This window comes from Ustilaginoidea virens, chromosome 1 (genome assembly GCF_000687475.1).
Source record: "Ustilaginoidea virens chromosome 1, complete sequence".
Taxonomy (NCBI): domain Eukaryota; kingdom Fungi; phylum Ascomycota; class Sordariomycetes; order Hypocreales; family Clavicipitaceae; genus Ustilaginoidea; species Ustilaginoidea virens.
Window position 1 is genome coordinate 5530293 of NC_057316.1, and position 27026 is coordinate 5557318.

Here is a 27026-nt window from a genome sequence, read left to right on the forward strand (position 1 = left end):
GCTTGGGCGCTAGTCATTGTCTGGTTATCGTGGGGAGGCACTTGACTCTGGGCCCTGACCCGGCATTGGGGAGAGAAGATAAAAATAGAAATAAAAATAAAAAGGGGAAAGAAAATAAGGCGGCAAGTCTGGGCGCGATTCCAAAGGATGCCAGGCCCAAATGCCTTGTACTCGGCAGCTTAGGAGAGGTAACACGGCGGGGAGGTGGCAAGCGAATTCGCTGCGTCGCCAGCGGCCATGACAGGTTGGTGACAGGGCTCATGGCATCTTGCACATGCACATGTATATATGCACCACGCACATGCACACGCACATGCGCACGCACATGCGCACGCACATGCCCCGCGGAGCTGCAGGTACTGCGAGTTTATCGCGCATCGCGTCGCTGCTCCCCCAGGCCTGGGAAATCCACGCGATCCACTGTCGGTTGGGGAGGAGAGGGGTTGGTGGGGGGGGCCGTGGGGGGAATGGGGGGGGATCGTCCAGGTGGAGGCAAAGATGGCCAATCAGCGGCGCGCTGCGGGCCTGTCCGCCTCGGTGTCCAATTGGCCCCAAAGACGCAGCCCCCTCTGCGGGAACAGGTGGTTATGGTAATGCTTTAGGCTAAAGGCGGCTAGGCTACGGCATAGGCTGCGGGAGTTGGGCCGGGATAACTGACGGCTGGTGACAGGGCTGGACTGGCGACTGGACTGGACTGGCGACTGGACTGGACTGGCGACTGGACTGAACTGGCGACTGGACTGGACTGGACTGGCGACTGGACTGGACTGGACTGGCGACTGGACTGGACTGGACTGGCGACTGGACTGGACTGGACTGGCGACTGGACTGGACTGGACTGGCGACTGGACTGGACTGGACTGGCGACTGGACTGGACTGGACTGGCGACTGGACTGGACCATGGCTACACTGGGTTTGTTGGGAAGGGTTATGGAAGGGGTATGAAAAGTGGAGAATTTTAGTTCAACAAGCTAGAAGAAATCAACCTCCTACAAACCCACTATTTCGGCCGAGGGTACAGGTCAACCGACCTGTGTCCCCCCCTTGTCATCCGACTCCCCCATAATAACTTAACTGACCTGACCATTGCTGTGGGCTATACTCTTAATATAATTGGTTTATTAGGGAATAGTGGGTCAGGTCACTTTGTATAGAAAACTATATGGAGAAGTACTTTCTCTGATATTTTACTAGGTTCTTAGGTAGGGGTACCTAGTAAAAGAAATTAAAGAAGTCACTTTCTTTAGAAATATATAGGGAGAAGTACTTTCTCCACTGTTTTATAAGGTTCTTACGTAAGGGGTACCTAGTAAGAATATTAAAGAAGTCACTTTCTTTAGAAATATATATATAAAGGAACCTCTCTTTCTATCCCTAGTACCTAGATACTAGGTACCTAGGTACTTAGTAGAAATATAAGAAGTCACTTTATATAGAAAAATATATATAAAGGTACTTTTTCTACGTATAGTACCTAAGGACCTAGGTACCTACCTACCTAATAAAAGAAAGGAAGTCACTTTCGATACAAAAGTCTATATAAAGGTACTTTATCTACTTTTAATATTAGGTTCTTAGGTAGGGATGCCTAGTAAAAATATAAGGGAAGTCACTCACTATAGAAAAATATATATAAAGATACTTTATAGTCTAGTGGCTACTATAGATTAAAGGATCTACTACTATTTATTAGCGTATCTCTATATTAGGAAAGAGCATTGGTCAGGTCTGTTAAGTTATTATGGGGGGGTCGAATGACTAGGGGGGGGCATAGGTCGGTTGATATGTAGTCTCATTTCGGCCCCATGGTCGATGGGATTATTTCAGGTTTTGCTGAAACGGAAACGCCACGATGGAAAAGGGGAAGAAGAAGAAGAAGAAGAAGAAGAAGAAGAAGAGATGATCAAAAAGAACAAGAACAAGAACAGCAAGAAGAAAACAGCCTGCTCCCAGCCTCCCTAGCGCAGTTCAACTCCAAGCTTCTTCACCAAAGCCCGTCTCACGGCCGCGTGGAACCCGTTGGCCTCTTCGTTGGTCAAGGTGCGCTCCAAACTTCGATACACGATCCGGTACGTCATGCTCCTCCTGCCCGTCTCGGGGTGCGTGAATTCGTCAATCAGCTCCACGTGTTCCACGCAGTCCCCGGCCACGCTGCGCACGATTTCCATCACGTCGTTTTCGTGAAAGCTGCCCCTTGTGCTGCTGTCCCCGGCAGCCGACGCCGACGCCGGCGCGAGCCAAAAGGACGCGTCCTTGGGGCACGGGGGATACTTGGAAAAGGGCGCGAACCGCTTCAGCGTCTCCAGTCGGTCCGACACGCCTTGGAACTGCGCCAGAAACCGCCGGTCCTGTGACCAGAAGAGCCGGATGTCGGGGATCCTGAACAGCAGCATGGCGATGCGGTCGAGGCCAAGGCCAAAGGCCCACCCCAGCCGGCTCGGCACGCCCGCGTTGTTGCATATGGTCTGCTTGACCACGCCCGAGCCCAGCACCTCCAGCCAGTCCCCGGCATAGTAGACCTCGAGCTCCCACGACGGGCTGGTAAAGGGAAAGTACGCCTCCACCCAGCGCATTCGCAGCGGTTCGTCGGCGAAACCGGCGTCATCCTTGGCGGCGGCCGCCTTGGCTCTGGAGAAGATGTCGACCACCATGGCTTCCAGCGATCGCTTGAGATGCTCGCCAATGGCCTGCGCCTCCGCGGCAGAGTGGCAGCCCTGCAGGGGGTTGCGGTCCTCGTCATGCGGAGGGTTGGGGTCCTCCACCTCGACGTCGTGCTTGGGCAGCTTCTCCATGTCGGCTCTCACCGCGGCGGCTACGTCGCCGTCGGGCACCTTTGTCCTGTCCCAAGATCGGCTTCCCTCCATCTGGTGGAAGACGGGGTAATGGCTGCGGTCGACGGCGTCCCTCCGGTAGACGTCGGCAGATATCAGGTAGCCATCGCTCTGGTTCGCCCGGAACGTGTCTGCCTGATGGGCGCTCGTGTGCGTCCGCAGGAGCGTGGTGGCATTGATGTAGTACGTGTCAGACAAGGCTCGGCCAGGATGGTTGGCAGGAAAGCCCAGCGAGTCAAAGTTCTGGCGAGTCGACACGACGGGGCTGTACTCGTTGTAGTACCGGTAGGTAGGTTGGGGGAAGTGCGATTCGATGATTTGCCGAGTAATGTGCACGGGATGGTCCTTTTGCAGGTGCAGGCTTCGCGAAGTCGCATGCAGCACGTTGGCCGGTATGTTGAACCACGCGGCATCTTTGGTGTAGCTGCCGCCTCGAATCGACACGGAGCTCTGGGAGCCCTTTGAGTCCCCGGCAGCGAAGCAAGTGCCTGTGATTGGGGGGGGAAAAACAAAAAAAAAAAAAACAAAAAAAAGAAGGGGGGGGAACGACAAAGTGTCAAAGTGCCGTTAGGGTACGGGCATGCAAACAAGGCAGTAATGGGGGCGACGGCTCGACAAACCTGAGGTGGACAAGCATCGAGCAGCAGCGCGAGGCTGGCGCCAAAGGAGAATCTGGAGACGGCAGGCTGGGCGTCTGCACCTGGACAGGCTGCCCGACATGGTGACCGACCCTGTGAGCTAAAAGCGCCGCGTGTGCATGACAACTTGCCTGCGCGCGAGAATATTGGAGGGCACCGTTTGCCACAGTTCGTCGGTCCGTATCGAGCTCGAGCGTCAAAAGGTTCAAGTTGCTGGGCGCTTGGGGGGTTGTCTCTGTCTCTCTTTTTTCTCTTTTTTTTTTTTTTTTTTTTTTTTTTTTTTTGGGAAGGAAGCTGAGGTCCGACAATAAATAAAGCTGGTGGGGCCCCCCGGCAGGAGCCCTTGCCCTACCCTGGACCACGCGTGTCGCAAAAAGCTACAAAGTTACAAACTTCAGGCCAGAAGCCACCGGGTCAGGTCAGCCCAGCCGTTGGCGGTTGCGATGGGCCATCTTTACTAACTTGGTAGAGAAGTCGACAACCGCTTTCACGCACTCCGACGTGACGGACGTCCTGGTTTTAGCCTGAAATCCGTAGATGCGAAGCCGGTGCCACGTCCGATACGACAACGCCCGATCATGTCCTGTCCTGCACCCCATCTGCTTACCCACTTCCTTCCATGGATGATGATGGCTCGGGGGATTCAAAATCCACGCGTCGAGTCAGCCAACCAAACTTGTCTCGTTCCTGACCACCTTACGTCACCGCCTGCCGTTGGGTCCAGTTTTTCTGCCGGCCGATGTCAACGCCGAGAAACCGGTTGAGCCGCCGCTTTTTTTCTCAACCGCAGCCGGTTGGTTCTCAATGTCGAATGCAAATCCTCAATCCCCCCCCCCCCGACGACCTGCGATTGATTTTCTCGTCTGCGTCCAACTCGTCTGCGTCCAACGGGTCAGTCCACCCCCCCGGAAGACGAGACCGTGCCGTCCTGCGTGCAATGCAGCAATAGCCTCCCCTGCCTCGTCCTGCTCAGATACACCCCCCCGAACCGACAATGGTTGCCCCCGCGGGTGAACAAGAGCCGGCCAAGCCCGCGCCGGCTCGCAAACTCACCAGGGAGGAAAGGGTCGAGCAGCGCAAGAAGAAGATGGGCCCTTCGGTTCGGTACCCGTTTTGGTTTGGAGGTAGCGCCAGCAGCATGGCTGCCTGTGTAACGCATCCCCTGGATCTGGGTATGCCTTCCAACCTTTCCGCCGCCGTGACGAGATATGCCCTCATTCTCTTTCATCCCCTGCTGACCGGTTCCCCCGTCCGCGCTCCTCAGTCAAGGTACGGCTCCATCCCCCCCTCACCGGATTGCAGCATGGGGCAAAAAAAAATAAAAATAAATAAAAATCAAAAAAAAATCAAAAAAAAAAAAATCGCACGATTGCTCATGCGTGGGCATCTAGGTGCGACTGCAGATGCGCAAAGGCGATGCGCCCAGGTCCATGAGCGGCACGTTTGTCCGCATCATCAAATCGGACGGACCGCTCGCGCTGTACAACGGCATATCGGCCTCTCTTCTCCGCCAACTCACCTACTCGACCGTGCGGTTCGGCGTCTACGAAGAAATCAAGTCGCGCTACACGAAATCCGGCCGCGAACCCAGCTTCCCAGTGCTGACCGCCATGGCCGTCACGTCCGGCTTCCTCGGCGGCATCGCCGGCAACTTTGCCGACGTTCTCAACGTCCGCATGCAGCACGACGCTGCGCTCCCCGCAAGCGAGAGGCGGAACTACAAGAACGCCGTGGACGGCATGGTTCGCATGGCGCGGGAAGAAGGCCCCCTGAGCTGGTTCCGAGGCTGGCTCCCCAACAGCAGCCGCGCGGCGGTAATGACGGCCGGCCAACTGGCCACGTACGACACCTTCAAGCGGCTGCTGGTTGACTACACGCCGCTGGGAGACACCTTGACGACGCATTTCTCGGCATCCTTCCTGGCCGGGCTGGCTGCCGCGACGGCCACCAGCCCCATTGACGTGATCAAGACGAGGGTCATGTCGTCGACGCAGAAGCAGGGTATAATTCGTCTCGTAGGCGACATTTACAAGACGGATGGTCTGAGGTGGATGTTCAAAGGCTGGGTACCCAGCTTCCTGCGACTAGGACCGTAAGTCGACCCATCTCTTGCCCGTTGCGGAAGTTTTTTCTTTTTTTTTTCTTTTTTTCTTTTTTTTCTTTTTTTTTTTTGGCACAATCCACTGACATTCTCCCTCTCCTGTTTCCCCCAGGCACACCATCTGCACATTTGTTTTTCTGGAGATGCACCGCAAAGCATATAGAAATGTCAAGGGTCTCGATGAAAAGAAGCTGTGAGCCGGAGACTGAAAGGAGGGGGAGGAAACCTTTTTTGTATAAAGGCGTCGTTTTATAGATCTGGGTGGATGCAAAGTGGACGACTTGACGTCGGAAAAAAAAGGAGGAAAAAAAAAAAAAAAACAGAAAAAAAAGACTCAACAGCAGTGAGCGTTCTGGGAAATGCTACTGCTGTGAGCCATGTACCTCTGCCGTTACCGCGAACGGATATAGACGATTGGATGGACATGGGCATGGACTTTTTTTACTTGAAACTTTTATCCCTGGCTGGACTTGCTTGTATAAAGAATATGTGTGCACAGCACCACAAAAAAAGAACAAGAACCCAGCGACTTGTTCATCTCAACATTGCCCCCCCCCCCCCGCCCTCTCCCTGTTTCTGTGACAGGGGGGAAACAGTAATACTGTACAGACCCAAAGCGATACTACGTAGATGGTTCCGCGTGTAAATCTTTCCACATTCCCAGTCAAAGTCATGATGCCATTTATGCAAACGCCGTTCCCCCCCCTCCGCCCCCCCCCTCACTGCCAGGATGACTGGCCGTAGGGTGTCGTGCCGTACGTGCCCGACCCGCCTCCGTACGCAGTGTTGTTGCCTCCGTAGGAAGTCATGTTTCCTCCGTAGGGCGTGGTGTAGCCTCCGTCCTGCCAAGGCGTGGTGCCGCCATCCAAGTTCATATCCGGACTTCGGGGCCCGTCAAACTCCGCCGCTTCCTCGCCGCCGTACTTTTTGGGGTCCAAGCCCTTCAAGAGCGCGCCAATCTTTTGCTGGAGGGTGCGAATACCCCCCTGGACAATCTGGTCCGGCTCCATGCTGCCCGACGTTTCCACCTCAAAGTAGAACCGGTCGGGAACCGCGTCGTAGTTGAAGGGCTCGCCTTCTTGCGGGGGTTCTTCCCACTCTGCGTATTTGCTCTTGGGCCTTGTGTTCCCGTGAAAGTTGAAAAAGAAGACGTTAGAAAGACTGAGGTCGTTTCTTTATAACAAGAGAAAAGAAAAGGAAAAACAAAAAAAACAAAAAAAAAAAAAAAACACCGGGCGCCCAAACAAACTTACCATTCCTTATTCGGGTCGGTGTTGTTCTCGAACCACAGATCCAAGTGGTGCAACTTGTTGTGGGGGTCGTATTCGAATCCCACGGCCGACGTGGGCATCCACTTGGCGTGCTCCTTTGCGATGCCCTTCTTCGCAATGCAGGTCAGCTTCAGCTCCTGGTCCTTGCGCAGCTTGGCGATGAGGCACCCCAGTCCCTCGGGGTCGTTGATGACCGGCGACCCAACCGGGCTGGCGTGGCGACCGTCGACCACCAGGTCCCGGGCGTACACCTTCATGATCTCGTCGCTGGTGCACCTCGCGTGCAGGGTCAGGGTCACGCTGCACTGCTCGCAGTACTGCTCGCAGTCGCAGTCTCGCGAGTAGTTGAGCTCGTTGACGCCCTTGGCATTGAGAGGGATGAGACCGAGCCTGTGGGCGATGAACTCGTCGGCGAGCACAGACGAGTTGACCTCTACTTCCACAAGGTCGATGGCAATGGTGGGCACCTCGGCCTGGATTATTCTTCGTATCGAGTTGGCAAACGACAGGTTTGTCTTGGAGAGGGCAAAGTCGACGCGCGTTGTATCGGCCTACACGCAGCCCCGAAGCAGGGAGGCCTTGTCAGCGCAGTCGCTGAAAAAAGAAGGAAAGAAATAAAAGAAATCTTCAAACAATGCTCGCCGCGCATGAGGCAGGCGCCGTACAGCTGAAATGGTAACCTGGGGCTGCTCGGGTTCGCCATCCATCACCATGGGGTCATAGCTCATGCCGTCCATCTTGGCAAGAGGGATTCCGTGGCCGCAGCTGCGGGCCGGGGCTTTTATGGAAAGCTCAATCGTCTGCGGTAGTCGGAAATCTAGTACAAGCGACTGTAAAACTGGTGAATTCGGGTTCGAGAGCAAGTCCGCAGTTGGCTCTTGGGTGAGTTGGAATGCGAAAGGTGTGAGTGAATGCGACCTGAGACAGAGATGCTCGAAGCGCCGATTGTTGGCTCGCCCACCTGCGCCCGGATAATCTGATGTTCCGCGCCCTTATCGGTCTGCATAACGTCGCACCGATAAGCAAGAAAAATAACTACACACCCTCAAACTTTAGAGAACTTCAACCCATCACCGGAAATTTGGCATCGCCCGCCTTTGCAACCCCCGTCCTCCCTCCGAATCGGCTTCGCGGGTTCGCGAGTTGCCGCCGGAAAACAAAATGAAGATCAAAGCCCTCAGTCGCTCGCTGGCCAGCCACCAACCTGCCGGCTCCGACGCCGCCAAGGTCCCCCGCAACCTCGACTCTGCCCTGCACCCGTTCGAGCGGGCTCGAGAGTATCAGCGGGCCCTCAATGCCGTCAAGCTGGAACGGATGCACGCCAAACCCTTCATCGGCCAGCTGGGCAGGGGCCACGTCGACGGGGTCTACTCCCTCGCCAAGGACCCCAACTCCCTCGAGCGATTCGCCAGCGGGAGCGGCGACGGCGTCGTCAAAGTCTGGGACCTGACGGACCGCGACGACTCCATCTGGAACACGACCGCCCACGAGAACATCGTCAAGGGCATGGAATGGACCAGAGACCAGAAGCTGCTGACCTGCGCGGCGGACCGAACCGTCAAGCTGTTCGACCCGTACAACACCCAGCCCGAAGCGGCGCCCATTTCCTCGTGGCTCGGAGCCGGCGCATTCACTAGCTTGTCGCATCACAGGTCGAGAAACGCCTTTGCCGCGGCCTCGAGCGTCATCTCCATCTACGACCTCGAGCGGCACACAGCAGCCCCCGAGGTCCTGAAATGGCCCACCTCGGTCGACACCATCACCAACGTCGCTTTCAACTACGTCGAGACCTCTGTCCTGGCGTCCTGCTCCAACGACCGGTCCATCGTTGTCTACGACTTGCGCACCTCCACCCCCGTGACCAAGACCGTCCTCCACTTCGCCTGCAACCGCATCGCGTGGTCGCCCATGGAAGCCTTCAACTTCGCCGCCGCTTCCGAAGACCACAACGTCTACCTCTTCGACATGCGCAAGATGGATCGCGCCCTCAACGTTCTCAAAGACCACGTGGCCGCCGTCATGGACGTGGAGTTTTCCCCCACCGGCGAGGAGCTCGTCTCTGCCTCGTGGGACCGCACCGTCCGCCTGTGGAGCCGCGACAGAGGGCACTCGAGGGACATCTACCACACCAAGAGGATGCAGCGCGTCATGGCGGCCAGGTGGACCCCCGACGCCAGGTACATCCTCTCGGGCTCAGACGACGGCAACATTCGCGTCTGGAGAGCAAACGCCGCCAAGAGCGAAGGCATCAAGTCTTCCCGGCAGCGACAGGCCCTCGAATATAACGAGGCCTTGATAAAACGGTACGGTCACATGCCCGAGATTCGGCGCATCAAGCGACACAGGCATATCCCCAAGGTCCTCAAGAAAGCCGGGGAGATCAAGACCCAGGAGCTCAAATCGATCAAGAGGAAAGAGGAGAACGAGCGGAGACATACCAAGAAACAGTTTGAGAAGAGAAGGAGCGAGAGAGAGAAAATGGTTCTGGCCAAGGAGAAGTAGTCTCTTTGCTCTTTATCATGCGAACAGTACGCTCTCGGATCTTTTACCCCTCTCCTCGTCTTGCATGCAGGGCGGGTGAATGTCATTGTCTTGCTATATATATACGCATTTCGGTCAAAGGCATGGCGTGGCGTTATTTTGGGGACACAACAATGCTAGGCACATTTGCCTACCTAACCTTACCTGCAGTCGGTTCGGTTCCATCGGACGCGATCCATGAAAGAACGTAACAGTAATGCTTGAGCTGGGGCACCCATGGCGGGCCAGGCCAAGCTGGCTCCTGGCGACAACTTATGGACCTCTCGGTGTTTACCTTGGTCTGTCTGTCTGTCTGTCTTACGGTTAATCACGAGCAAAATACCACCACCGAATCAAGGGGTGGTGCGCGCATAGCTACCTTGGCTACCTGTCATGAGGTGGAAACCTCAATCCCACGACATGAATGAATGCATCTTCCAACAAGCCTGACCTGCACATGTGAATGAAACCATGAATAGTTTAGTTGCTGTAAACAATCAACTCCTGACTAACCACCTGCTTGCCTGGGTCAAGAAGATGACTCACAAACCAGGATCTGACATGACATCCGTTCTATCTACCAAATACCGCTCTTGGAACCATCAAGCCCTATAGTAGTAATCCGCTTCCCCCAAGACAGAAAAAGGTTAGATCCTCATCGCTTCGACAAGAAATAAACCCCCGGAGAAAAAGAATCTCGTTCTTCCTAATTTTTTTTCTTTTCTTTTTTTTTTTTTTTTTGCAGGGAAAAAAATCGAGGAAAAAAAAGTCAAGACAGAAAAACCCCCGACAGACACCTGAGCGCACGTTGAACTTTCCGCCGGCTTAACCCTTGCCAATACTTCGCTGGCTCATGGCCGGTGAAATCTATTTCTTGTTCGAGTCGAGACTTCTTCTCCTCCATGAGCAAAGAAGGATAAGCGGAAAAAAACAAACCAAAAAAGCATCCGCGCAGTTGTTGTCGTCCGTGGCCCCAGGCAGCGCCATTTACATCCCCCACTCCCCTGCATTGAATCAAAAGCATGCATAACCACTTGTCAAACATAAAAAGGAGCAAAATGAATGTTCCACTGCTGACCGACGAGGCCGCTTGACAAGCCGAAAAAAAGTTATCAAGGAGAATACAGGAAAAAGTAAAAATAGAAAAAAGACAAGGAAAAAGGAAGCCACAAGACAGCGAACCGTGTTGGGAAGCTGAAACTGAAATCTCGCCGTCATCCTGTTGTTCGGAAGCACCTTCTCCAGGGTCTGGAGAAAACACGCAGCACAATTCGTCATGGCATTGCAATGCGTGCTATGCTTGCACGACGAGGTCTGCCGCGCTATGCATCAGCCGAGACACTCGGCTCTGACCAGCCTGCACTACGGCGCGGATGGACGTCAAAAGGAAAGGAAACAATGATGGAAAGTAACTGTACAGCATCGCGCAAATCATGACCAGAAGAAGGGGAATCTAAACCGTGTTAGCCAGCTGCAGGCCATTTCTGGAAGAATGGAGGCTCTCGCAAGCGCAAGCGCTACTTACCCAAATGAAGAAAAGGTTCCAATCACTACCAAGACTCTTCAGCTTGATTTCCCGCGCTCGCAGGAACTGCTGCATTTGCTCCTGGGTCATGGCACTTTTGCCTCCAATCTTCAGCACTTCAGGAGCGTCTTCCTTGACCTCTTGCGACATCGTCTTGGACGTGGCCTCGTCGTACAAAGCGGCACACTTCATATCAGCCTCGGCCTCAGCCACGGCCCGGACGGCAGATTCTTCCTTCCTGTCCAGATCCTTTTCCGGAAAGATGTCTTCGTACGCAGGGGGAGGCGCCGCCCCACCATTGTTCTTATACGATGAAATATCTTGATTCTCGCCGGAGGCACCCCCAGATCCAGGTCGAGGGCCAGACATGCCTGGCATCAGCTGTTGTACACGCTGCAGATAGGCTTGATAGTCGGGAAGCATTGCCATTCCGGGCAAGGCTGGCATCTGGGGGAAGTGAGCAAAGTTTTGCAGGTGCAGAGTCATTGACTGTTGAAACTGATGGAGCTGTTGCTGCACCTGATCCTTAAGAGCTGCTGCTAATGCCGTTGTAGGCGATGCCATTCCGCCACCGGCCTGGCTTGGCTCATCATTGTCTAGCTCGATGGAGCCCTCCTCGCTTCTCATGACACTGGCTCGTCGCATTGTCAGATACATGTCCTCGTCTGGATCTTCGTCTTCCAAATCGTCCGATGTGTACTCGGGGCTTTCCTCGCTGGCATCGGTATATATTGGTTCCTCGTGCGTGTGGGTTCTGGTGATTGGCTCCCATAATGATCGCAGAGAGGTCGCGCTGGTTGTGCGACTGTGAAGAGAACCGCCGCTTCGAGACCGCACATGCCTTTCTGAGTGACGGATGGCGCGCAAGACTGCCCGCGACTGCGCGACGTCGGCTGCTGTAAGGCTAGATAGGCTGCGAATGGTAGGGTCAGCCCCAACAAGCATCAGACGTCTCACGATTTCCGGATGATTGTGGATAGCAGCCATGTGCAGAGCCGTGAATCCTCCCTTATCGCGAACATTTGGGTTGGCACCCCGAGCGAGCAGAGCAGCGACGAATCGATGATAGCCAAGTGAGCAAGCCAGATGAAGCATGGTGTGTCCTGTAGGCCTCTTGAGATCAAGACGTGTCTTGTGCGTGCTATCATCGAGATCAATCAGATCCAGGCACTTGAGGAGTTGCGACTCGAGATGCTCGTGGGAAGCAGTTGCATGGTTGAACATGGGACCTCCGGGCGAAGGTCCTCCAGGACCACCACCGCCAGCCCAGGTAGAACTGCCATCATTCAGAATCCTGCGTGCCAAATCGCTGACGTCCACCAACTGTCCCGACATTTTGTGCCCGAGGACGGAAAGCGCAGTGCGAATGAGCTTATCTTCGTTGTCGTCAATGTACTTGAACGTGGGTGGTTGCTTGCCCATGGAAAAGTTCTGGGGACCAGGGACGCCGTGGTGTTTGAACGTCACTGCAACAGTGCCTGCGACTGGCGAAGGCGGCAGCAAGCAAACCAGCGAAGAGTCTCCCCAGTACGTCGTAGTGGTGGCTTTTTGCTCGCCAAACCATACCTCCAGACCCTGGAAGAAAGCCGCGCCCAAGACGGTGACCTCTATGCCTCCGATTTTGGGCCCTTCGTTGGGAATGATTTTGTGCATGACCGGCGGCGCTCGAGCCTGGTTGACGCCAAGAGGCAGAGAGTACAGGTTTGCAGCCAGGCTCTGGGTGAACTGATTCTGTAGCCCATTGGCAATGTTGTTTCTTAGCCCGTTGGGACTGGGTGCACGGCTCGGGTGACTTGAAGCCGGCGCAGAGTACAGCTGCGCCAAGGGAAGGTTATCCATGCTTGCCGAGCGGGTGGAGAAGAATGGAAGCTGCTGTTCCGTGCTGCCCGGGGTTGGGGGCCCGTTGGCAAACACTTGTTGACCGTTGGCAGCTCCGAAGACTTGGTCTGGCTGCTGGAACGGACTTGGGTTGGGGGAGAAGGGAGACGTTGCGGCAGACATCCGCGATGATGCCGACTGAGAAGCGGGAGGTGGTGAAGTGTCCAGCCTCGTCATTGTCAGTCCGTTGGGTACTCTCGAACTGCTCGACTTCCTCTTCTTGGCGGGACCGCCTTGGTTCGGCGAAGAAGGCCGGGAAAGGGTCCGACCCGTCACTGCGGCATTGCTCATCGTCGGCGTTGTTTTTCCGGAAGCCGAGCTTTGGAACGGTGACTGTCCGCTGCGCGTGGTGGAGCTGTCACTGCTTGCTGGCGGAGCCTGAAATGCTCCGTTTTGAGCGCCAGGCATCATGTGGCCAATGTCCATGGCTTGTGGGACGTGAATCGGTATGGTGGTTGAGGTGACAGCCTCTGATACCTGAGGGGTCGTGACTTGAGCCATCGGGTGGGTTTTGTGGTCGTCTGTGATCATGATTGGGTTCGACATGGCCTGCGCGATGACGCGGTCTTGGAAGTCCTTGATTGTGAAAATGACGTTGAATCCCATCTTCTCGCCGTGATGTCTGCAGTAACACGCAATGCGCATGGGCGCGTCAATCTGCATGGCGCGTGAAGGGGCCAATGGGTCATGGCGACCAATGACACCCTTGACAGCGCTGGGGGATTGCCATTCCTTGACTTCCTGGGTGTTGAAGACAATTATGCGCCGTTCCTCATCCTGACTCCAGACCTTCTCCTCATCAGGTTTCTTTATCTTCTTCCGCGCAGCTCGCTTTCTTTCTCTCGTGATGCAGCCATTGCAGATGCGGACGTCTCCTCCGTTTTGCGGCGCGTTTGCCTCGTCATCGAGATTCGGCAAGTAACCCTGCGGAACGCTCGCGGCTCTTTCCAGTGCCTTCCTCTTCAAATCTCCAGACTCCATTGCGCTGGTGCAAACCAAGCTGACGTAAAGCTCAAGGGTGTCGGAGGCGCGCTCAGGGCTTGGTCGGGCAAGAAGCTTCGGTTTGGAAATGGTATGAGCGGGCAAATGCAGCTTGGTCACACCGGGAGGCAGAGGCGACAGCGTCATCTTGATGGGAATCTGCGTCTCGACACGGCTCTTGAGGGGAGTCGGTAATATCTGCAATTCGTAACCCCCTGTAAAGTTGTAGGCTGCGTTGTTCTTGTTGCAGTCGTTGTAAAGGGGGATCGGTTGCGGCATAGATATATGTTGCCCTAATTGATTGCCGAAAAGCGACTGAGCGGGCAAGGCTTCAGGTGCTGTGGCGGCCGCGACGTCGACTCGACTCGACCAGATGGTGTTTCCGTTCATCTGACTTCCAAGAGGAGAGGGAGAGCTGAAGAAGGCGCCAGCGGGTGAAGAGGTGTGGCTCGCCACTATGACGGACATGGGGGAGACCTCTCGTGAGGCAGGAGCCACCACTCCATTCGAAGGTGTGGAAAATTGCTGTTGTTTGTACTGATGAGCGCTTTTACTCAAGATAGAAGAAAAGAATCAAGAAAAAGAAAAAAAAGGACAGAGAGAGAGAGAGAGAACAGGATTCATCTTACCGAGCCCTGCTTTTTGTGACCCGTTGGCTTCGGTTTAGTCTTCTTGGCTTGGCTGGGCTTCTTGCCTTGACCAGACTTTTTGGCCTGGGTGGTCTTCTTCTGCGACTTATCTGCCTCAAGACTTGGCTTGGCAGGCAACGTCGTGTTGGTTTGGGCTGGGGGTTGAGCATCAGGACTTGCGGATGCGCTTTCAAAGTCGAAGGAACGGTCCATAAAGCTATCGTCTTGCTCGCCGAAGCCATACAGCCGTTCCATGGCGGACGCATCAGCCTCGCGACCGAACGGAAAGGTGCCGTCATCTTCGTGGAAGCCAGTGAAGCCAGCGTCTTCCCAATCCATCTTTATGGAGGCGCTGTTGTCAGTGGTGGTGTCACGAGTTGTGGCTGGGGTCTCGGACGAGTGCGAGCTGCGTGTTCTCTTGGACGATGAGGCTGAGTCAGAAGACGAATCGTGGTATGAACCGTCGGGTGAGTCAGGGAAAGGGCCAGTGGTGGTGAGCTCTTGGGGGTTCAAAAAGGATTTCTGGTCGGTGGTGCCAATGGCTTCCAAGCTCTGCAGTGTATCTGGGCTGTTTGACAAGTCGAAGAGGCCGGAGGCGCCGAACTCATCGCCGGAGTATTCGTGAAACTCGCCGCTGGACATTCCTGCTCCCGCTATTAAAGGGCCTCCAGTGGCGGTGCCTCCCCCAGATGTCATGACCAGCAGACCAAGCCGTGCGCGTTTCGCCTGACTGTCGTTCACCAGCGATAAATCGAAGCCCAGCCAAAGGCAATCGCCTCAAACGTCTCCTTTTTTTTTCTTTTTGAAAAAAAAAAAAAAAAAAAGGGGGGGGGGGGGGGGGTTACAATGTTCAAGCGGTTTGAGAGAGATGTCGGCACTGGGCAAACTTCGTGTGAATATATCAGTGCGGTGGTCGGGCGATTGAGTGTCAAGGCGGTCAAATAATTCCGTCGCCGAGGAGGTTATCACACAACAGTTGAATGTATGAACATGAGGCGAGACCAACAAGAGGCCAAACTGTATATTTACCAGGTATTGTAGTCGTCATTCGAAGAGAAGCGAAGAATTGTAAGAGTCGAGCAATTTCCGTGGGGAGTTTAGCGGGCGCGGTCTGAATGTTGTCGGTTCAAGCAAGCCAAAAAAGTCGGTCGAAAAACGCCACAAGCGACTTGACGTGTTCTTTCTCAGGGACCGACGGTGTTGGAAACCTGCTTCGCAAGGCGGAGGTGAGAAACCGGGTTATGGCTCCCTGGGCTGCATAGGAGGCAGACAACGAAGCAGGAGAGGGCGTGGAAAATGTTCAAAGACTGGACCTAAAATGGGGGGGGAGGGGGGGGGGATGGAACGAGCCAGGCAGTGATGGTGTGAAGTTGGCCTGCTTGAATGGCCACGGAAGGGAAGGGATGGGTGGACGAGACCAACTTGAGCGAATCTCCTCCCGCGGGTTCGGATTTGGTGGTAGGCGGTGGACAAGGTGGAAAAAGGTGGGTTGGATAGGTCAAGCCTTTGCCACTGTCCGCTGTTAGTGTTTGGAAGATGTACCCAGGTACTTTGTTGTAGGTGTAGATGCCTGAGGTAGCGAGAGAGCGAGTGAGCGAGTGAGCGAGTAAGGAGAGAGAGAGAGAGAGAGAGAGAGAGGCGCCGCGCATAAACAGGGCCCCAGCGTCAACTTGCGATAAAAAGCACCAGCGGGCCAGCCAGGCTGCCAAACAGCACTGAGAACCACCAGACCACCACCCGCTTGATTCTATGAATTGAATTGGCAGTTGGCGGCACCTGGCCCGCTCTGATGGCTGCTCTGACTCCAGCGTGCTGATGCCCCATTATAGGCCTAGACTGGCTTGGCGGCGCTGGGGAAAAGGGTGGGTAAGAGGGTAAGGGGACAGGACTAAACGAAACATACATGTAGTGTTCTGAGGCCCTTTTTTTTTTTCTCTCTCTCTCTTTTTTTCCCAGGTGACCCAACGTAAAGGGATTATTACGCTTGTGGCCTTCAATTCTTCTGTCCAGACAGGAAGTCCAGAGTGCAAACCCACCCAAACCCAGTAACGGAAGGGTATATTGAAACGAGCGACAGCGACAGGGGCGTTACTCATGTTGGCTAGTGCGCCATCGTGCGTGGTGGACCTAGGCTGGCACTGTGCAACTAGACATAAATAGGATAGCCAGCTCGTCGCGGCGCCAGCACACCGTGCCGGGAAGCCCCACAGACTGCCTCGGGCAAATTCTCTTGCCATTACTTCAGCAGGTAGGTAAGCAGTCAATGGCTGGGAAACCCGCCCCCTCCCCCCTCCCCCCTCCCGCCTTCCCCTTGGATGTCTCGTCTCGTTGCCGGGTGCGCAGAGGTGCCAGCCGTGCGTGAAAGGCAGGACGGCCTCGGACGACCGGTCACGGATTTTCATTTGTGTTCTGCATGGGAGCGGCGGGGGTGTTATGCACAACGGAAGCCGGCCCACCTATGAACCAGTGACGATCGTTATCCTGCAGATCTGGAGACAACTGACGCACCAGGAAGCCCAGGACTTGCCCGCCGCCAACAACCGCGCCACACCACCACTCCCCCCTCCTCCTTCCTCCTCCTCCTCCCCCTTCTCCTCCCCCGCCAACAACACGACAACCGCCGACTACTTGTTGGTTGAGCAGCTGGCTGTCGCACGTCTTGCCCGTCTTGCCCGCCGCTTGTCTTGCCCTCCCCAGCCACCCGGTCGGAATGTGCGGCAGCAAACATCATTTTCCCTGCTTCTTTTGCATTTCCCGTCGTCATTCTCCCGTGACTTACCGTACGCCAAATGCAGGTCCTGCAGGACTTAGGACATGGAAGCCCGCAACTCCAACTCGTGGCCCGCTGAGCGGGTGTCCGTGCGCAGCGCGTATCAATACGTGGAAGCTGTCTGGTGCCTCCGTTCTCCAGCCAAAGTGCGGAGTACCTCCCGGGTAGGTAGGTAGCTGCTTGCTCCTCGGTGCCCCTTTGCTAGCGCCATTCGCTGCAAAGGAGGGTATTGACGGAGTCCGGGCTCTGGAGTACCTGCGGAGCAGCGCCTCGAGCAAGACCCTGATTTTATCAGGTGCGTTACCAGACATAACCCACGGCCGGCTGCGGGCCCATGTAGCCTGTGGGGGGTGAAACAGACGGGCCACGCTGCCGCTATTGACAACTTTGAACACTGCCCCTACACTGCCGCTACGCTGCCGCAGCCGCAGCCGCACAACGCAAGGGAAAAGGGGAAAAAAGTCTGCGGTGCGAGATTAGATCATGCTCTGCACGACACTTGGGGCTGATGACGGCTAGCAGCGACATTTGCAGCACACTGCGCAACTGGATTCAAATCCAGGCAGGGCTTTTCTGCTCATGGTTGGACATGGCACCTGACGTGCCCGACCAGAAGCGAAGCCATTTCTAATTCCACGCACCGAGAGGTACCCAGTACCCAGTACCCAGTACCTACCTATGTACCTACCCACTACGGAGCACCGGCATGGCATCGTGGAAGAAACCTGGTCAAAGTCTGGTGCCCAGAAAGAACCATCGTCCTCCGGAGCCAAAAGCAAACGGCACGGGCCGGCTCAAACAGGGTGAATGCCGCCTCGTCTCTGCATAATTCCAATCCCCATGCCTGCAGAGTCTCCTCCCCGGCACGTAATAGACGCAGGCCGGATTCGAGAAATGGGCTGATCAGAGATAAGGCCGTCCCTCCCTCGTCCCTCTGCCAGTACGGAGTTATCATCGACCACCACGACGGAGTTGCGCGGTACCTGGTGGTACGGTACATACCTTACGTACCGCACAGCACCCCTGCGTGGGCCAATTGAGCCAATTGACGCAATTGACCAGATGGACGCAATCGCAAGCGCTATCGAATCTGAAAATAGCCGCTAATGCCTTCCCAGGAGCCTTGGCCCGGGATGCAACCCGCCCGCCGCCAATCTGCCAGTCTGCCAATAAACCAATAAACCTCTGCCCGAGTCCTGCGACAGAAAATGTCAATCATTTTCGGACCGACAGAGCTTAAATACCCCCAAGTACCCACTCCCACCACCTTTGCTCCATGCCATGCCCATGGCCTGCCGTAGGCACCCATATTCGCCTTTTTGTACGGAGCCCACAGGGTTGGCGTCGTGGTCTGTGATGAAACCCCGGAGCCTTGTCGAGCGGCTCGTTATCACGCACGGCCTGGGCTCCTTGCCGTGGTCGTGGTCGCTACCACCTGCCATCTACAACAGCGCCAGGGCGCGACGTGCTTTTTCCCGACTCCTGGATTCCTGATGCCTCAAGTCCAAGCAAGCCGCCATCATCCATGCAAACATTGTCCGTCTGCTGACGACGGCCAATTCCCACACCCAAACCCAAGCCCAAGCCCAAGCCCAAACCCAAACCCACAACGAGAACAAGAAAATAAAATAAATAAATAAATAAATAAAAAGGAGGGAGAAAAAAAAAAAAGGGTGGCAATGCAGTGAGTGATGGAGCCCACTGCCAAAGGGCAAGCATGATGGGTAACAAACGGAAGCGCCGGCATCGGAAGTCCCCCAACATTAATTTCCGGATTTTATTCGACTTCTTCATAGGAGGTAGCTTTGCATCCGGACTTGCAGCTTGCTGGATTGATTCGGATGACCCTGCAGCGGGCTCGGAAAGCAGCTCGGACGGCGGACGGCGGGGACGTAGCATCGCCAACCGCAGCAGCTTACAACCATCACCTTCCTATGCATGAACAGTTGGCAGCTCCCAGCTCCCAGCTCCCAGCCCGCCCGTGCTGTGCAGCAATTATATACTTACTATTATGAGAGGAAAAATCAACCTCCTCTTCTGGGTTGCCAGTTGCCGTTCATGGCTAATTCCTGCCTTCTAGTGGCGTCCGGCGGGGCTTGTGGCGCACCCCCGCCGCACCGCCACCTCAATGTTCTCCTTCTTCGCGCACGTTGCGGGGGCGGAGAACCTGGCAACAAACTTCCAAGACGCGGGAGACAACTGAGCCCAGATCCTGTAATCCGTAGCCAAATTACGCATTAACAGCTGAGCATACTCCATCACCGTACACCGGAGAACGCCCAGCCAGCAGCTTAGCAAGAGGCGAGACCGAGGCTATGCAACCGGCTGCTTCTGCTCATCTGCCCATCTGCTCATCTGCTCCCGCCCGGCCAACCACCACCAAGAAGCATCGCGTGCAAACGCCAGACACCGACGACGACGCGTTCTCAGTTTCCGCCTCCGCCTCCGCCTCCGCCTCCGCCTCCGGCCGCAGGGCAAGGGTCACCGCCAATCCTCAGAAAGGATGCAGGCATCCTGGATAAGCACAGTGGCAGTCATCTCCCGGCGATGGCAGCCCCGTTCTCGAAACCCCGTCACCGACAGATCAACCGAGACGCGCACCGACAATATTGCCTTTATGCCATCTCTACCAGCGGCAGCTTGACGCCACGAAACTGATAAAACTCTACCATATTATGCCGCGGGCCCTTGTATTGCACCGTAGTAGGCAATGCCGCTTGCCAGCCGTCATTCGCCTCTCCAAAGGCATTTAGTTGTTGATCAACTGCAACTCCCGGTCCGCCTGCCCATCACCCCTTGGCCGCAATTCCGTGCGTCGAGTCGTCCGTCGAACCAAGGTCTTTGCTCTTTTCCCCTGCGTGTCCGGCGCTGGATACAACGTGGGTATTGGCCATCGGAAGTTGTTTACTATGAGCTCGTCTTACTTCCTTCAGCCTATGCAGCAGGCGCGAGGATCCTCGAATCGGATCCTTGCCGCGATCGGCCAGCTGGAGAGTCTTTGCAGCAATTAGGAGCAGCTCTCGGCTTTGCGGAAGAAATGATGACTTGGCGCTGCCGAAAGGCTCCAAAACGTGATTAAAGTACGCATACGCACGGTTATTCTAGAACCATTTAGTCCACAGCGACTCGATACGGCCACTGCACCCGAAACTCTGATATAAGTTGATGGATACTCCTTTTTTTTTTTATTTTTTCCCCTGGACCTCGAAGATCTTGGGCGTCTATAAGCGGAAACCAAGTCGCGATCCCGGTCTTATAGCAATTAGATCAATGAAAGATGCTAGAGCTGGGAAATGGCTAGCTTGGCCGAGCAGTGGTGCTCGACCATCACTCTAGTGAGTTCAGCATCTATAATAGAGCCGATGAGTGATATCTTGAGCGTTAATGCTGTAGATGACGCGTTATTCTTCCGTCTTGAACGCTGCTCAATTGAACCACCTATTGACGAGGGCACAACGAGGCCTATTTACAAGCCCGTGGCCAAATCTGCGGCCTCACAGCGCCTCGCAGCGTTGTAAATCCAGAACGTGCTGGTACTTGTATCATTATACTACCCAAGTTAGGTAGGTAGGTAGGTAGGTAGGTAGGTAGGTAGGTAGGTAGGTAGGTAGGTAGGTAGGTACCTTAGGTTGTTCATATTCTGTTCATGTCTGGTACATATCTTCAATACGAGTTTTTGTATCGGCTAAAACCCTGGTCCGATGTAAAGCCTGCACCTTCGCACTTTCAAATCATCAAATCAACACTGGTGAACCTCCCTCCCTACACGAACAAATAAACACCCAGTAGCGGATTAACGAACCAGACACGCACTAGTAGCTGTACTCTTCGTGCAAGGTGCATGTGTTTTTCTATTTTCTGACTTCTTCTCACATCTACACTACCGTCGCCACACATACACACAATATTACGACTTTGACTCCTGCGATAGCCTTGGAAGCGACTCTAACGCCTTGCATTATTACTCCCAGCTTAAACCAAGTCAAGAGGTCACTTATGTGTAGAAGAAAGCGTGCGAAGGGTATCGTCACTACTGCGTGTTTACATGCTCTCCCTACGCCTCTCAGGACCTTTAAAACAGCGGCCTGCGATGACACGATCACTTGAACATGGGCTCAACTCAAGAGACGAGTCGCAATCCGTAGCCGCTACGGCGAACCGGCTCATCCGGAAACTTTACCAGGCAGCCAAGCCGACAACGTACCCAAAATATGCTTTCGCCATCCGGCGTATGCGGACGGTGATAATATCCTCATCTCCAAGGCAGCACTGGACGAGGGCGGTATTCACTACGGCCACGGCATACACGGCCTGCGCTGTCCTGGCAGATTCCCGATATGACGGTTACCTATCCTTGTCATCTGCCGGCACCTCGATCGACTGTGAGCCAGATGAAACATTGACAGAACCAAACTATTACTTTCACGTGCCCGGAGTAGCACAATACGACCTTGTCGCCGACTTCAATCGTAGCGTCTTTCCTCATGGGAAATTTGCCCCCAGCATGGTTATGCGACAACGTCAAGATCTCCAGAGCTACTGGTCTACCTCGGCAAACGACTTGGGCTGGCATCGTCTTGTCGAGTTACCGACAGTACTTTGGGCACGGAGGCAGCCCGTCTACTTCCCGAGTCAGATGAACTTCAAGCTGTGGCACGCGCCGCCGTGATGATGCCTCCATGGGGCGATGGAGACATATTCGAGTCTGACGGTGATTGCGAGCCCAGGGGTCGTCCACCAAGACGACTATCCATCGATTCGGCTCCCTCATCTGCACCCCCAATATTTGTACAGCACATAGCGCGGCAGACGAATCTGGCAACGCAGCCAGCGCCAGCGCCAAAGATGGAAATACGCAACCGCGGGCTGGAGGCACAGATCGAAGCCATTCAGCATCCCTTTGAAGGTTAGGTAGGTAGGTAGGAACCTTAGGTACTTGGCAAAAAGTGAACGCTACCTCCCGAGGAGTTCACAGACAGGCGCGCCCGACGCTTCGGATAGTAAACATCCGAGGTTTGACCACCACGCAGCCGGCCGTGGAATACACGCTTCAAGAGTGGAGCCTGCAGAGATGGCTGTGATGGTGAAGCTGAAGAACTGGCCTCACGCGTTATCGGGTCATCTATAGGAGAGACGGTACAGGCGTGTGCAACCAGCAATCGTTGGCGAAAATCCAGGCCGTATCTCCTTCCTGGCCTCATGTAACGATTTAGCGAGTGTATTGACGACGGACAAAATCAGGCATGAAGAGGAATTCTTAGTGGTAAATTGGTCAGCGTTTGAGCGAATAGATGACGCCGCAATCTCCACAAGCAAGTTCCAGCGACGAATTGTCCGTATGAATAAATAAGCAAGACAAGGCAACGCACAGGCACACTCCACTTGCACCCTACAGGCCATCGTCGCGTTCTCCATCCCCGCGTTCTCCATCCCTCTGACGTCGCTTGAAGCCCCCATCGCGGCGACCGGAAATGACAGCAAGCCGAAAGCTGAATTCGAGCTATGCTACGGAGCACCGCCTTGTCCGTTGGCAGTGTCAGCCGACTTCGCTTCCCACTTGGTCAATAAACACAATCTCTCTTCTCGCGCTTGTACCAGGCGTCCACGTCCCGGGCCCTCCGGCCCTGGCGTCATCAGAACCTGCACGCCGGGCCTGCGCCGTGCCAGAACCATCGTATTTGATTTTTGACGGCGCCAGTCCACCCCCCGTGCGGGTGATTGGCACCGAGCCGCGGCGGACACGAGCCGCAAGGTTCTCGGCATCTCCGGGGGAAGCTGATAAGAATCGGCCGAGCCCGGGAATCCTGCGACGGCGGTGGATAGAGTTTGGATTGCTCAGAGTGTCGCTGAGACTCTCGCTCAGAATGCGATGGATTCTCGGCGCGAGATATCCCAGCTTGCCGAGTGGAATGCTCAGTCCGTGGACCACCTAAAGAGCATATATCAGCACGTGAGACGAAAACATGTTTCTTTTTGTGGCAAGGCGTTTCGCCGACGACTCACGACACTACAAACGGTCAGGAACCAGACAACGACCTTGATGGTCTGGGCCAAGTCCTTGACGTCTGCTCTGGGAACGCCGTCTTGGTCGCTCAAATGGGCTTTGATGAAGTCGATGCTGACAAGGAGGTAGAAGATGGCAGACACGCCGATTGGGCCAAAGAAGCCCACGAATATAGCCTGGCGGACCTGGCCGATCTGGCGTATCATTTTGTGCATGCCAAACACCCAAGGCAGGCGTCGCAGGACGAGGACCAACACGCCGAGGGGTATCAGCCGGCGGAGCGGAACAATGGCATTGTCTGCAAATTCCTCCCAGGGAAGATATGCGCCGTACCAGAGGAATATGCTGACGTTGAGAAGCATGTCGACCGTGGGCTGCAGGGAGTCGTCCTTGGTCTGGATGCGGAACCAATCGTCCCAAGTAAACGTGTTGCCGGCTATGAAACAGGCCAAAACGTCGTCAGTGCCGAGCATGCCGCACGTTCCCAAGACGAACAAGGCCAAGGCGATGGCAAAGACGAGAAAGCTCTCGCGATCGACAAAGTTGCGCTCCTTGGCGAAACGCAGCAACTCCTTGGCAATCCACCCTGCCAAGGCGCCGTAGGCGACGCTCATCAGAATGGTGTACCCCCACGTAAGGGCGAACCACAGCCCCATCGCATCCTTTACGCCTCCATCAGTCGACCCGGAGCCGATGTACTTGATGAGGTAGAGGGCGAAAAACAAGAACGGATACCCCAAACCATCGTTAATTCCCGACTCGGCAACGATGAGATCCTGCAGATCTTTGGGAATGTTGTGATCCGCGAACTTGCCCTTTACGATGACGGCAGACAGGACAGGGTCGGTTGGTGTGACGCAGGCTCCAACAGCCAGAGCATGCAAAAAGGTAGGCGTCCCGGCGAGGCCCCAGACGAGGAGGCTCGTGGCCATCCACATGCAGGCCATTCCGGGGCCGACCAGGAGCAGCAGGGGCTTCAACTGCGTCCAGAGGTACTTGCTGGGCAGTTGCACGCCGGCCAGAACCAGCTGAACGCCAAGCACGAGCCTGGAGAAGTTGAGCGTAATGGACATGAGCCTATCGTCGCACTGGGCGTCGGTCAGGCCGTCCCGGGAGCAAGCGGCGTACGACAAAGGCCGGATCCAATCGGCCGCATGGGGCCCAAAAGCCGCACCAACCAAGAGTGATATAACTGGGAAAAGTTTCCAGGTCAGTGGGAGGCCGTTTCTTAAAGCCAGCCCCAAAACAGATTGGTGTTGAAGGGGCGAGACCCCCGGGGATTGATCTCGACCCCTGCATTTCTTCGCAACCTGGACCCTGCACCCTGGACCCTGCACCCCGACCCAAGGGATCGGGATCCTCGAGGATAACATGCCAAGACTGCCGGGGAACTTTGGACTCACGGGCTTCAGACATGTAGTAATTTTCCTTCAAGAGATACGACACCAGCCCAAAGAGCGAAATGAAGCCTCCCAGGAACGCCACGGCCACGTTGAAGTCGGTGACGGCCAGAGGCACAGCCCAGATGGTATCAGCCATTCCGGCAAAAGCAGATGTTAGCAGCCGGGAGCGAGGGCGGCAATGACGGTAAAGTGGGCAAGTTGAGGCTGAGGAGAGGTAGAGCTCATGCTGCGGACGAGGGCGGCCATGGAGTGGCAGGACGGATCCAATTCCAGGGCGAGGTTTCCTTTTGGGGTTTTTCTAGGAGGAGAAGAAAGGGGTTGGCGATGTCGATTGGATTGCTCTGCCGCTATGGACTGCCGGTAGACAATGCAGACGAGATGGATGCCGAGTTGCAGACTCCAGACAAGCCCGATTGATTTTATCGACAGCCTTGCAGCGGTTTGGGTTTCAGGGAGGGGCAAGAGACGATAAGCGACAGCCAATGGTTGATGGTTTGGCGGTCCAGGGTGGGTCAGGCGGGTCGGGCGGGGCGGGCGGGGCGACCGATGATAATGCAAGCAATCAACGTCAACATAGCGATGCCACCAATGATTGGTTGCATCGCTGCAGTGGGGTGCATCGCAACTTGCAGAGGCTCAGCTTTCCTTGCTTCGGCATTGACCTGGACATGTCCAGCTTTTTACAGATGATGGACGATGATTGAATGCAGTTCCAGCTCCATCGAATGCAGTTTCATCAGATCGAGCCCCCCCCCCCGTTGAGTGGAGTTCCATCGAATCGAGTCCCACCAAATCCGACTTGCCGCCCCTAAACGCAGCTCTTCCCAAACCGCCAACGATGAACTGGTATGGTCCCTTTGAGTATCCTCATCTCCTCTTCAACAGACGCCGACGCAGACGCAGACACAGACGCAGACACAGCTCCGGCCCCTCCATCAGCCCCGAGCGCCCAACACAAGCCTCAGGTTGCTACGTCTTTTATTTCCATCATCCATCATCATCAGGCCCCCCTTCTCGCATATCCTTCCTTCCCGAGCGGAGTCAACCTCCCATCACCCCGAAAAAGAATATATTCCCCCTTCTTTATTTTGATTCTGTCAAGGTGTAGGTTCATTTTTTTTTATTTTTATTTCTATTTTTATTTACTTTTAGTTTTATTTTTTTTCCAGGCTCGTCGACTGCCGACTTGCGGGCAGCGATGACTCGCCGCGGTGAAACCCAGAAAACCCAGCATGGATGCCGAAAGTCCCGTCGAACTTTTTTTCTTTTCTTTTTTTTTAAATAGAACCCGCGTTTGCCGTCTGCCTACGCGTGCCGCGGTAGCATTCACTACGCTGCCGAGACGGCTGGGTGGCAAGTCATGTTCTAAAAGATAAGACGCCTGGCCAAGCCGTGGCCGTGTGCAACGTCCCCGAGTTCATGGCCAAGCCGAGGAACCGTACGCGCCGAGGCTGTACGTAGCTTGTCAGCGCCTCCGGCCATGGGACCAGAGACGCTCCGTGGCCCAAAGGATCAGACATCTCTGGGCTTTCGGCCCTCCATGGAGCAGAGCAGCATATTCTGTGGCACGCGTCAAACATCACCGTTGGCTTAAAATCATGGGAGCCAACCCCCGCGCGAACAGTGCCCAAGCGTGGTCGAGATACCCTGGGCCGATCCGCATGATGATGGTGTATGCCTCTACCCAACCGCCGAAATACGCCGTCCGTACAAAGACCTACCTCCTTCTCTGGGCCTCATCCCGACTTGTTATTGTCGTATCCACTCTTTTGAATGGTAAAGCAATGGGCAATGGCAAGCTTGCCGCTCCCAAGGCTTGACACTAATAGGCCAGTGGAGGCGCCAATGTGCAGACCTGCACCTGGAGAGCAAGATGGCGTCAAGGACGAGTCAGTCTGGCTGTGGCAGCACGGCATCCGGTTGGGCTAGCAGAGTGTTACCGAGTCAGGGAGCTTCAACCTCAGGGAGCTTAACCTCATGGAATTTTAACCTCAGGGAGCTTTAACCTCAGAGAGCTTCAACGCAAAGCATTCATTGTCTGTATTCCTTTTGTCGCAGACAAGGTATCTCAGTACAAGGACAAGCAACGTGTCTAACAATCCGTAAACGAGCTTGCAACAGAACGACATGTTGGCTCCGTCATAGCTTGCTTGACCACCAAGAGATGAGTCAGGCCGAGAAAGAAGAGGAAAACGTCAAGGTAAGGGGGGGGGAGGAGGGGGAGGAACGTCTCAAAATTCAACCTCGACAAAGTCGACGACGCTTGTAAAGACCAATCTTGGAATCACATTGTACACCTGTGCGCTATACTCCGTCGCCCTTCCATCATGGCAAAATGGTGGTTTCTTTCCCTCCGTCACCTATAGACAATTGTCGTATCAAAACCTAGTCATGTGTGAGAAGCGCCGGCCCTTGCGTAATCTGCAGGCTTTTCAGTGCTCGTACGTCCCCGTCCCAGGTCCTTCTCCGGACCA

At 55.0% G+C, this 27026-nt stretch overlaps 7 protein-coding genes across 7 annotated transcripts; 3 read left to right on the plus strand and 4 right to left on the minus strand.

Annotated features, from left to right (window-relative positions):
- Positions 1-1959: 1959 nt before the first annotated feature.
- Positions 1960-3552, minus strand: UV8b_01273 (uncharacterized protein; the record flags this gene model as incomplete). The annotated part of the gene is made up of 2 exons (XM_043138771.1): positions 1960-3320; positions 3453-3552. 2 exons carry the CDS (start codon positions 3550-3552, stop codon positions 1960-1962), a joined length of 1461 nt encoding a protein of 486 aa, XP_042994705.1.
- A 912-nt stretch (positions 3553-4464) lies between these two features.
- On the plus strand, positions 4465-5768 carry UV8b_01274 (uncharacterized protein; the record flags this gene model as incomplete). Its single annotated transcript, XM_043138772.1, has 3 exons — positions 4465-4668; positions 4862-5562; positions 5684-5768. 3 exons carry the CDS (start codon positions 4465-4467, stop codon positions 5766-5768), a joined length of 990 nt encoding a protein of 329 aa, XP_042994706.1.
- Positions 5769-6290: 522 nt separating this feature from the next.
- Positions 6291-7579, minus strand: UV8b_01275 (uncharacterized protein; the record flags this gene model as incomplete). The annotated part of the gene is made up of 3 exons (XM_043138773.1): positions 6291-6690; positions 6825-7393; positions 7508-7579. The coding sequence occupies 3 exons, from the start codon at positions 7577-7579 to the stop codon at positions 6291-6293; spliced, it is 1041 nt and encodes a 346-aa protein (XP_042994707.1).
- Positions 7580-8003: 424 nt separating this feature from the next.
- UV8b_01276 (uncharacterized protein) lies at positions 8004-9344 on the plus strand (the record flags this gene model as incomplete). The annotated part of the gene is made up of 1 exon (XM_043138774.1): positions 8004-9344. One exon carries the CDS (start codon positions 8004-8006, stop codon positions 9342-9344), a length of 1341 nt encoding a protein of 446 aa, XP_042994708.1.
- Positions 9345-10656: 1312 nt separating this feature from the next.
- On the minus strand, positions 10657-15017 carry UV8b_01277 (uncharacterized protein; the record flags this gene model as incomplete). Its single annotated transcript, XM_043138775.1, has 3 exons — positions 10657-10815; positions 10888-14271; positions 14376-15017. 3 exons carry the CDS (start codon positions 15015-15017, stop codon positions 10657-10659), a joined length of 4185 nt encoding a protein of 1394 aa, XP_042994709.1.
- A 6218-nt stretch (positions 15018-21235) lies between these two features.
- UV8b_01278 (uncharacterized protein) lies at positions 21236-22226 on the plus strand (the record flags this gene model as incomplete). Its single annotated transcript, XM_043138776.1, has 3 exons — positions 21236-21810; positions 21873-22051; positions 22147-22226. 3 exons carry the CDS (start codon positions 21236-21238, stop codon positions 22224-22226), a joined length of 834 nt encoding a protein of 277 aa, XP_042994710.1.
- Positions 22227-22681: 455 nt separating this feature from the next.
- On the minus strand, positions 22682-24688 carry UV8b_01279 (uncharacterized protein; the record flags this gene model as incomplete). Its single annotated transcript, XM_043138777.1, has 3 exons — positions 22682-23074; positions 23149-24341; positions 24553-24688. 3 exons carry the CDS (start codon positions 24686-24688, stop codon positions 22682-22684), a joined length of 1722 nt encoding a protein of 573 aa, XP_042994711.1.
- Between the last annotated feature and the right edge of the window lie 2338 nt (positions 24689-27026).